Raw genomic sequence first — 12,019 nt, forward strand, 5'->3', positions numbered from 1 at the left:
TAATTTAAAATCAATCCTGGCAAGCCTACCTATATTTTAAAAATCTATCTATTTTAAACCATTAATACTTTTTAAAGTGTAATTCTTATGGGATAATTTATATTAAGTTTTTAGTGTGCACATGTTTTTCCATCATAATGATTTATTGTAATTTAAAATTAAGTTGGATTTTTCAAACTATAAACACCTCTTTTATAGCTCAGTATATAACTTGTTTGCATTTATTCAATAGCTGCATCCAAAGTACAGCCTTAAATTAAATATTTGACTGAAGATTATTTAGTCTATATTTTAGTAGCATACTGCTCAGCAATATCTTTTTCTCCAATTGCATTTTCTCACAAGTTTCTTTCTTTGTTGATTTAGATTGTCCATAATGGCACATTTTGATTTTTATATTAAGTTTGACTACAGTAAGGGGACTGTTTTCTTTGTTGTTGTTATTGTTATTTCTCTTTCTGTACCTCAGTGTTCTTGGAAACCAGATGTTTAATCTCAGTGGGCAATTTCTGGTTTAAATATAGTAAATATTTTCCAGCAAATGTCTAAACATGAATTTATGTAGTAGTAGCATTAAATAGTAGTCATGCTTAGATGTATTGTGTGTGTGTTAGTTTAAATTGATTTAATCTTTTTTGTTACAGAGAAGTAAACACAATCTTCAGAGGAAACACCTTAGCTACTCGATGCCTAGATGAGATGATGAAAATAGTGGGAAAGCACTACCTAAAAGTTACGTTAAAGCCAGTTCTAGATGAGGTATGGGATCTTACTCTAAATTTTTGCAGTATTCTGATGAGACCATCTCCTGTTAATACGTACTTTTCTGGTTCCTATAGCTCTCTTGTATAAAGAATATATTATATATTTAGATATGACAGTAGCATGTGCACCAGGTTATGGTTCTGTAGTATATATTTTAATCTATAAGCAAGTATTATGAGCTAAGTCGCTTGTCCAAGGTAATTGTTTCAGACCCCACAGAAACTCCTGGAAATGTTCTGCCAGGCAGTTTCAGCAAGAACAGAACAAGGACAATAGTTGTTGTACCACACTTTGACCAGTCTCAGCGTTTCTACTGGTGCGTGCCGTGGCACAGGGAGGTTCTTCATGGCAGAGTATTTCTTTGATTTAAGAGCACAGTGCCTGACTCTTGTGTAGATAAATGAGGATAAGGTAGGCTCTTTGCATACTGTCCATTCCTTCTGGAACATGGAGAAAATATTTACTATTTTGTCCTTCAGATTCAGGGCTTGTTTTTAGCTGATTTCTTTTAATATCAGAAGATATTGAAAAATTAGTATACAGTAAAACTCCGATAGTCCGGCATCCAACTGTTCGGCACTCCCGATACTACAGCATCAAAATGCCAAGCGCTTCTGACCAGCTGATTAAAAAGCCTACTGCTCAGCACATGTGCTGGCTGTAACCAGAAGGAGCATAAGGCTGGGAGGGGGGAGGAGGAGGGAGTGGGATCCTGTTAGAGTATGGAGAAGAGCATTTTGCTTCAGGGAAGGGGAGGGTAGGGAAAGGAGGATCAGGTTACAGCATGGAGGAGATGTGAAGAGGAGAGGGAGGGAGGGAGGGAGATTGTGTTAAGCCGGGCAGTTGTACCTGACCTCCCGATTCTCTGGCAAATCTGATAATCCAACACCACCTAGGTCCAAAAGTTGCTGGATTATCGGAAGTCTACCGTAGTTAACTAGTTAATATTTGTGCTTTTTGTCACTTAAAAAAAATTAACCAAAAGATTTCAATTTACATTTTCAGATATGTGAGTCCCCTAAACCCTGTGAAATTGATCCCATCAAATTAAAAGAAGGTGATAATGTAGAAGTTCACAAGGTAAACGTCCTAATTAATTTGTTTCCATCCTAATGAATTTCCTAATTCTTAACTAAATTTGATACAGCTGTATAAAAGATCACTTTCATTTTAGCATGGGTAACATTTGAACATGCTCTGCTTTTAGTATTGGTACAATTCCCTTGTACTTTGTTCCTACAGTGTTACTGATGCTATAGTGTGGGGCATCAGTAGACCAACCCTTGTTGGTAGCTCTCCACTTCAAACATTACTCATCTTTCAAGTTTTGCATGCATACTGAATACTGACCTTCCCCCATCTGAATTCTTATTAATGCAGCAGATGATGTAGTCCAGTGTTTCTTAAACTTTTTAAGACCGAGGAACACCAAACAATAATTTTTTTTAATGAGGAACACCAAGGATTTTGGGATGAACCCCCTCCCCCCCAAAAAAGGTCAGGGGCAGGGGGAGAGGGAGAAGGGGCGGGGGGAAGCTGAGGAGGGGGGAGTTGAGGGGGAAAGTTATTGAGCAAAAAAAGGGTCACTTGCCCCTTTAAGGGCAGCCATTCTGAATTCTATTCTCCAGGGCGCACGAGTGTGCTACAGAACACAGTTTAAGAAACACTGATATAGTCACTGTTTTCATGGTTAACTTTGTTTAAAGCTTCATTCAGTGAGTTCTTCACTTACCAGTGTTATGATTAAGCCATACCAGCTGGTGACATCTGCTGATGGCAGTTGAATCAGCAAAGCATTAAATGATGAGGAATGTTAGGGAGATACCTATCTTGCCAGCATGCCATTGTATTGCTGAAAGGCTGTGTATATGGTGCTATCCTGTATTACAAGAAACCAATAGTGTACTTTCCACTGGCCTTCTAATTCTGAAATTCAGTGAGGGTTACTAATATACCTCTTAGTATACTACTAAAATTAGGTAGTTGAAGAGATCACCTATATTAAGTAATGGACAATATATCATATGTACCATGCCATTGTTTGTCCATAGGAATAAAAAAAGTGCTGTGTTGTAGTTAACAGAACCATTAACATTCTGAAAAAATATCTGTTTTCATCCTTTTAGGAGAATCTCCGTTACTATGTAGATAAAGTATTCAATACAATTGTACAGTCAAGTATAAGTTGCCCTACATTAATGTGTGATGTGTTTTACTCTCTGAGACGCCTAGCTGCCAAAAGATTTCCAAGTAAGTGTTTAAAAAAAACTCTTGTTTTAAAAAACTTCTTCTTACTCTCTCTAGTTGTCTTATGAAAAGCTCTTGCTTCTCCTAGACTGCATGGTATATTTTGTTGACCTGGTAACAAAATGTTCTCCGCCTGACATACTGTAGTAAAACTACTGTACAACCTCGAGTTTTATTGGGTAGGCATTAGTACCTGCTAAAAAGGATCTAGGGGTTATGGTGAGTCAGACATTGAATATCAGTCAATAATGTGATGTAGTTGGTGGGGGAAGGAAGCTAATGTATTGACAGGAGTGCAATAAGTAAGATAGAAGAGTTAATTGTGCATCTCTGCGTGGCTGCAGTGAGGTCTAAACTGGAGTATTGTGTCAATGCTTTAGAAGTATGTGGACAAATTGGAAGGGTTCAAAGGAGAGCAGAAAAAGTGATAAAAGGTTTTAGGAGAAAACTGGACATGTTAATCTTGAGTACAGAAGATGGTGTGCAGGGATGGGGGAGACACCCAGTAAGTCTTCAGATATTTTATGGGCTATTATAAAGGGATGGTGGTCAATTGTTCTCCATGTCCACTAAAAATAGGAAAGGCAGTAGTGGGCTTTGAATTTGCTGCTAGTGAGATTTTAGGTTGGATATTAGGAAAACACTTTCTAATTATAAGGCTAGTTAAACACTGAAATAGTTACCAAAGGAGTTTTTGTAATGTCATTCAGTGGAGTTGTTTAAGAAGAGATGAGACAAACAGATCTGTCAGGCATGTTCTAGGTACATAGGTTCTGCCTCAGCAGTGGGGGTAGACTTAATGTTGAGGAGTGAGCAATAATTCAGTGGCATCTTATGCATTGCCGCAGGTGAAGACATTTATTCCAAAGAAGGGCTTTGTGTCGTCATTTGTGACTGAAAGTGGCTTCTTTAGTAGAGGCTGACAAATGTTCTACAGAGAATTCCATGGAGAACTGCTCTCTTTCAAAATGACTGCTATCTCCTGCTATGGTCAAGTGCACTGAAGACAAGATGCCATCAGTTAAGATAGTGATAGAAATGTAGCCGTGTTAGTCTGGTGTAGCTGAAACAAAATACAGGACTATGTAGCACTTTAAAGACTAACAAGATGGTTTATTAAGTGATGAGCTTTCGTGGGCCAGACCCACTTCCTCAAATCAAATAGTGGAAGAAAATTGTCACAACCATATATACCAAAGGATACAATTAAAAAAATGAACACACATGAAAAGGACAAATCAATTTCAGAACAGAAGGGGAAGGGGGAGGGGGAAGGTAAATGTCTGTAAGCTAATAATATTAGAGGTGATAATTGGGGAAGCTATCTTTGTAAGATAGATAGTACTTTGAAAATGGTCACTGTCTCAGTGAAACCAAGCTGCTCTCAGCTAAGTCCATGGCCCCACTATACTGTTAGGCATAAAACAGTAAAAACATCACTGGGTGTTGTACAAATTTTGCAGATATTTACATGTAGCATTAAGGTTAAATCCAAACACGTTAAGTTACAGAAACAGGTGAGCCAACAGGCTTTCCGTGCCCCTGGGCAAGATAGGGGAGGGGAGGCTCTGGCCTCTTCCTTTCAAGTCCTGCTCTCTCTCTTCTGGCGATTGAGGAGGGGGGGCCGGGCGGAGGTTTGTAAAGAAATAAATAGTTAAGGCACCAAACAGCCCTGATGCCACCGAGTGGTAACATGAAAAAATGGAAATTGGAGAAATTAGTGTCTCTTAAATCGGTTTTATCTAATCTGAGACTACAAAATGTATGTACTAATAATAATATGGTTTCATGATATTATTACAGGATGGAGTCAAGATTGTGTTTGGATATCTTAATTGTATTTTCATACCTTAAATTTACCATATTTGGATTTCTTTTAAACTCAGCTCTGAATAGACTAGTTCGTAATGCTGTGTTGTGTTGCTAACCCTGGTGGAACTAAGCCAGCATTAGCAATAACAGAATATTTTCATCTCATCATTGCCACCTTTTCATTTCATGCACCTCATTAATTCTATTCTATACAAAAATAGTTGTCTGTTCCCTATTGATGCTGTCTCCATAAGGTTTCATTTTGACTGTCTTCATTGCTTCCTTGTTAAGCTTAGTTAGTTACATTTCATGATTTTTCTCTGCAGATGACCCTCATGTACAGTATTCTGCAGTGAGCAGCTTTGTGTTTCTTCGTTTCTTTGCTGTCGCTGTAGTCTCACCTCATACTTTTCATTTACGACCTCACCATCCAGTAAGTTTTTTGGTAAAGTTTTATATCACTTTTTCTCATAATCTGCCCATCTCTTTAGATAGAAAGATGCATAGAAATAAAGCTTCTTTCGCTGGCTGTGCTCTGCAATTCAAAAAGAAAATCAAGACATTTATTTTATGTAGGTTGGGTTTTCCTTTCACATCTAGCTTAAGGAAACTATGGATGTGTGGTTTTGTGGGAGGCAGGTGGCTAATAGTTTATAGTGGACACTGTCAAATGTGGAGCTGTTTTAATGGAGAATATTTTGAAGGTGTCAAGGGGAAGGTGCTGTTCTTTGGAGGTAAAATCTTAAGGAGAGATTTTTTCCAAAGACAAGAATGGCAGTTTTGAACTTCAGTTCCATTGATTTCCTTCCTCCTAACTGTGTTGTTAGGCATAAATGTCAGTTGTGCCTTTGAAAATCTCTCTTCTCCCCCTAGTCTCTCAAATGGAAGTTGCAGGAAGAAACATTTTCTGTGATGGTATAGGGTAGCTCTAATTTTCGCAATAATCTGGACTTCAGTTATGCTTGTATTGCCAGATGTTCAACAGAATAGAAAAAGTTGTGTGTATATATAATACTGTTACCTGATTATATGAATATAATGATTGTAATATGGAAAATGCCCATCCAAAATTTTGTACATAAATATTTAGTCTAAATTTTATATTGGAAAATGTTAAAGCATAGGAATTAGCAATTTAATTAATACTTACATACAAAAAATCCTCTTAAAGCTCTCCGAGACTAATTTGTATTTAATTTCATACATATCTTATCCATGCATTTGGTATTTTCAAAAGAAAAATATTCTTAAGTTTAGCCATGAGTCCAAAGACATTGTGCAACAATACGCACAGTTGACAGTAAATGGATTCCGTATGGTGTAAAGACCCATCAATAAAATTAATACTTGGAATCATAAAAGGCAAAGCAGGTACATTTCCCCTTTTCCATTTCTGCCACAGTAGAGGTCTGCTCAGACATAGCTGGACCCACATCTTGGGGGATTGTTTTCCAACACTAAACCTGACCCAACACTGAACCTGAGTCAGCACCACCATATCCTCCTCTATGAGGCCTGGGCTTGGCAGTAGCTACATTCATGTGCCCTTGCCTTGTTTCTGCCATCTGCCGCCCTGGAGTGTGAAGGGCAGTGACTTCTTGACCTACTTACTCTGTAATGCACTTAATACAGAGAGGTGGTAGTGACTGGCAAGAACAGGTCCTGCCACTGCTTCCCCAAGCCCATGGGCAAGAGGAGGAGAGCCAGCCAAAGCCCAAGAAGGTCTGGCTATTTTCCCTCTTGACCTGAACCAGACACTTGTAATCAGGTCCCATCTGGTTTGGCTCACGTTGCAAGACTCTTTCACATGGAAACCTCCTCCCTTGTCATCTCTCTGATTAGTCATAGATGAGACTGAGTGTTGCTCCCTTTTTAAAGAGCTAGCTAGTTTGAGATTGCAAGTATATATTTATAGACTATAAATATGCCTTTAACTTTAAAAAAAATTGGGATTGAACCATAAAATTCTCCATTTCTCATGTTGATCAGCAGCAATAAATTACTAACAACAGTGTCTCTCACAGGGTACTGTTGTATTTGCTTTACAACACTGTTTGGTATATCTTAGAAAATGTGAAAAACTCAATCAATGTTAGTTTATTGCTAGTGCTGGTTGAAAACTTCCTATGTAAACCATTTTTAAAGAAGATTGGGGTTTGGACAAAACTTTTTTTAGCTTCCTGTGGAAAATTTAATTTTGTACCATAAACCAGAAGGGAAAAAAGTATTTAAAAATTTTAAGGTTTTTTTGTCAACAAAAAGTTGAAACTTTCCAGGGGAAATACCTATTTACCCACCAGCTCTATTAGCAGCAGTATGTTGGGGAATGGGGGGGACATAGAAAATAACTGCAAAACCCTAACAACCAACAAACTATTGAAATTTAAAGAGAAAAAAGCCTGCCAAAACAAAATGCTACTTTGTGCACACAATTCTCTTATATGGGAGTGACTGAGAATAAATGATAATACCTCGCAAGTTGCTGGTTTAATGCACTACTAGAAGGCCCACAGATACTACAGTGATGGGAGCAATATGAACTTGTATATAAGAAGGTAGATATTTAAATTTTCTCATGAGAATTTACATTATTCTCTAGCTGAAAATGTGTAGCAAATCAAGTAGGGCAGTCATTTTGCTGAATCCCTATTTTGTAAAGGGGATCTTCAATTTGTTTCCTAAAATTATTTATTTTAGGATGTACAAACTTCTAGAACGTTAACTCTTATATCAAAAACCATCCAAACTCTGGGGAGCTGGGGAAGTTTGTCCAAAAGCAAGCTTGTAAGTATATTAACATTCTTATTTGATGTATTTGTTGTATGAATCATCTTGTTAGATATCAGTTTATATAACTCTGTCTTGTTTTTTAGTCAAGTTTCAAGGAGACATTTATGTGTGAGTTTTTCAAAATGTTTCAAGACGAAAAGTTTACTGAAGCTGTTCAAAAGGTACCTTTTTACTGATACTATGTAAGCCTCTTTTTATTGCCTTTGAGAGTAGACTTAATGGCAAAATGCCTGTAATTTTAAGCTGTTTTCTTACAATTTTCTTCTAGTCTCCAAATATTCTAATGTGCAATCTGTTATAATAAACCATAGAGGTGAAAAAACTGCCAAAGCAAATGTTTAGATGATAATGCAGCTCCATTCTTGGATGAAAATGACAAAGCTGGGGTTTGAACAATATAAAATATTTAGATATTTAATTATTTAGATATTTAAAATAAGTAGATTATAAAAGGTTGATATATGAAAAATGTATTGAATTCAGGCTTAAAGATCTCAGCTTCTTAAGTATCTCTGGAAGATCTCTAAATTGAGATTCTAATTAGGGATGTTAATGGTTAACCAGCAATCCTCACCCTGAACAGGTGAGGCTTACTGGTTATGGTTTACTAGTAAGGGCTGAAGTAACCCCCCACTGACTGCGGGCATAAAGCTGCTCAGGTTGTGCTGGCACAGCCCCGGTCTGCAGTGGTCCTGTCCATGATGGGCCAAGGGTGCTCCAGTGTGTGGCAGCAAGCAGGGGGTCATTCCAGTCCAGCTGGGCTGGAGCAGCCCTTCCACCTGCCCCCCCAAACCTCCCGTTTGAATCAGTTAGCTGGTTAAACTTAGAATTTAACCAGTTAACCAATTAAATGGGATTTTACATCTCTAATTCTAATAGAGTACATATCTTAACATGTTATATTGATATTACTTCATCCAGAATGTGTGTTATGAATGATCTTCTTGCTAAAAATAATAGATCTCTATTCAATGCCTAGATTTTTTTTTTTTTTGCCTCTTTGCTATAGTTAAATGGAGAGCATCTAGGTCTTCTGTCTAGTAAGTAACCATACTAACATGTCCATTACAAACCTACCAACGAACATTTTTGTTTAAAAAAACCTAGGAAATTAAAAGGCAAAAACTTGAGAACAAAGTTAAAGTTGGTCTGGGGAAAAATTGTGCCCTTCTAGAACGATGAGTTCAGCAAAACTCATACTTTGGAAGGTTATGCCTTTGTTTGAGTTTTCTCTTAAGCAGTATCAAATTTTCATATCCGCCAATCAGTTTACGTGCCTGTATTTTTCCAGGACTGGGGCAAGCATCAGCTATACATATTGGACAAGCACTGATGTTTTACATAGAGAACATCAAAGAGTTTCAGCAGCCCACTCTGCAGTTCATGGCCATAGCGGACAGAATGAAAAGGTCTTCCAGTCTCTCCTCAAATAATTTCATCCCAGATAACTTCCTGTGTCTGTGTGTTATGATCTGGCAGGCAGTTCTCCCCCCCCCAGACAAGCTGACTGCTGCACAATATTATAAGGAACTGTAGCGGTGGTCCTCATACAGCTTTCTCCCCAGGACAAAGTAAAGTAGTAACCAGACCATCAGTGCACATTTGACCTCCTGTTATGCTACCACCCATTACTGTAAAGATGACGCCAAGTTTGATTGAGCTGTACTTCAGCTTACGTGTACATGATCTCCAATCCCTCTGCCAATATTACTGCTTGTCGGTCACCAATGGTGGAATGCACATGTTCAGTCACTCAAGGAAAAAATGGCTACTAACCTTTTGTAACTGGGATATCTTTGGGAAAGTTTCACATGTTCGTTCTGCAATCCACCTTCTTCCCTCTCTCTATTGAAGTTATATGGAAAGTAGGAATGGAGAGGGAGGAGTTTGGAGTCAGCTGAGCCCTTTATGCCAGTGCTGCTAGCATGCAGCAACAGAGGACATTCAAGCCACCCTACTGTGTACCAGCAAGGTAAAAATTTCCAGTAGCTCCACCAAGAGTGAAATGCACATGTGCCTCACATCTCAAATAACAGCAGTTACAAACAATTAGTACGTTTTTTAACCCCAGAAAAATAGGGCCCAAGTTCAAGCCCTTTTTAATAAAAGCAGATGAGTGGCAGGAGTCTCACTACAAGTTGCAGTCACCTCTGCTGATGGTGTTTCAAGATTCATGATGATGGCTACAGTGATATGCCAGGAATCTTCCATTTGCTTTTCAGGGCTTCCCAGGGAGGTACAGAGCCCATGCAAGACTTTCCATTTGAAGAAATTTATCTTTTTGACCAGAAGACAGACAAAGCATTACGTTCACTAAAGGATTCCAGGGGTAACCCTTCGCTCCCTGGGCATGCATATACCAGCTCTACAGAGGAAGTACCGTACATAACTGTACAAGCAGAACTTATTATAGCAGCCATTACATCACCAATGCTATTATGAGCCATCAAAGGGTGCAAAAATTGAGTGCCCCATCCATTCTCTACTATATGTACCTAACTTAACCTCTCCTCCCCCAACCAAAGGTTACTATTGGATGCTCAAGAACTACAAACAAATGTTGGTGCCACCTCTATCCAACTCCAAATCCACTTTGATGGATACCCAACATGTTTTTTCCACAACTGGAGGACAATAACCATGGAAAATGTGTAGTGGATGTAATCTCTTCTAGATATTCCATAGAGATCCTTGTTCCTTTTCAGGGATCACTGTCACAAGAACACCCTCTTTCAGGAGGTAAAATTCCTACTGTAATCAGGAGCAATAGTACATGTGCCCCTTCAACATTAAGAGGGAGATGCTTTTAGTCTAAATGTTTTTCTGATCCTCAAAAAGACAAAAGGATTCAGATCTGTTCTCAGCCTGTGATGACTCAGTTTAGACTTCATAGGAGCAACCTTAAAACTGAGTCATGGTAGAGGCTTGTGTCCATATGGACAGATTCCAAGCCACAGTGTGACAGACATCCAATTACATACAACTTTCTGAAATCTAGTCACATTTGCCTTGCTGTTTTGGGAGCCTCAGCATCATGTACTTTTCTGATGCCTTCTGGTTTGGCTGATTCAAACAATGTAGGTACTGAGCAAATGAGAGTAGTTGGGGTTTCCAGTTCTCCTGAGTATGTCAGACCAATTGTAAATAATTATGCTTTCCGTCCGGCACACATCCCAGTCCAGAAATTTCTCACCTTATGGCTTGGGCTTTTGTTGGGCACTGACCTAGAGTGTTCCTGTTCCCAATTGGCACAAGGTGTGCTTGCTAATAGTAGAAAGAACTCTGCAAGAAAATGTTACCTTGCTAAGTTGGAGTGTTTTCTGTCTGGACCCAGTGATTCTGATTCAACAGATATCCCTGTATTTTAGATGCCTGACTTCTTGACAGTAAGGAGATTCTTTCCCTTAGCTAAATAAGGTGTCACATGCTGGCAATTGGTGCATGTCACCTTCTTTCAGGGGGCTATTTCCTCTAGAGAATCTCTAAGCGTACGTCTACATTGCACGGCTATTTCAAAATAAGTTATTCCAAAATAACTTATTTTGAAATAGCATGTCTACACTTCAGGGAAGCCTCAAAATTAGCCCAAGGCAGCCTTCCCTAATGTAGACGTGCTATCTTGATTTAGAGCCCCAGGAGGCACTGAGGAGGAATAGCTTGTAATGGCCCTGGTGAGGGGCTATTTTGAAATAACAGCGGTAGAGCGTCTACACACTCCTTATTTCAAAATAGCTTTTTTTGGAATAGGCATTATTCCTTGTAGAATGAGGTTTGCAGATTTCAGAATAAGCCATCCGTTATTTTGTAATTATTTCAAAATAACAGAATGGCTGTGTAGACGTTCAGATTGTTATTTCAAAATAACACTAGAGCAGTATATACACGCCCTAAGTGCCTATCTAGCTGTATCATATTTTATTTTTCTTCCCTCCCAAGGGGAATAATCTTCTCTACAGGAGCACAGATGGCTTCAATTGCCTTACTCGAAGAAATGTGTCTGCTTGACGTTTGCAAAGCATCTATGCAAATTTCCATCTGTGAATTTATAAGGCATTATGAGTTGGTCCAAGCCTCCTCTGCTGACATTCTTTGGCATGGTGATTTTGCAATCATCCGTAGTACCTGCATCCTCTACTTTGTGAGTACTGCTTGTGAGTCACACACAAGTATCAGCACTCAGAGAAGAAAGGGAAGCTCATAACCAGAATTTTCTCAGCTATATGTTCCCAATCTATAGTCCACTAACTGGCCTCCTTCCTCTAGACTTAGCAGTAAGAGGTTGTGGAGAAACGTTATTCCTCATTGTCCCTTCTGCCATTGGTTCAAACCAGGAACAGAGCAATTGAGCTGTGGCCAGTACTTTCTAGAATTCTTTTGCCTCAGGAGCACATAGTATATGCATACT

At 38.7% G+C, this 12,019-nt stretch overlaps 1 protein-coding gene across 1 annotated transcript in view; it reads left to right on the forward strand.

Moving 5' to 3' along the window:
• Positions 1-12,019, forward strand: part of RASA2 (RAS p21 protein activator 2) — a 94,205-nt gene that overhangs the window by 69,941 nt on the left and 12,245 nt on the right. The window contains exons 12-17 of the mRNA XM_075937633.1: positions 645-759; positions 1,771-1,845; positions 2,892-3,015; positions 5,151-5,257; positions 7,522-7,608; positions 7,698-7,775. Of these exons, the coding sequence (XP_075793748.1) occupies positions 645-759; positions 1,771-1,845; positions 2,892-3,015; positions 5,151-5,257; positions 7,522-7,608; positions 7,698-7,775 (586 nt within the window). The remainder of the gene's footprint in view (positions 1-644; positions 760-1,770; positions 1,846-2,891; positions 3,016-5,150; positions 5,258-7,521; positions 7,609-7,697; positions 7,776-12,019) is intronic.

Source organism: Pelodiscus sinensis, chromosome 10, assembly GCF_049634645.1.
Source record: "Pelodiscus sinensis isolate JC-2024 chromosome 10, ASM4963464v1, whole genome shotgun sequence".
NCBI classification, from domain to species: Eukaryota; Metazoa; Chordata; order Testudines; family Trionychidae; genus Pelodiscus; species Pelodiscus sinensis.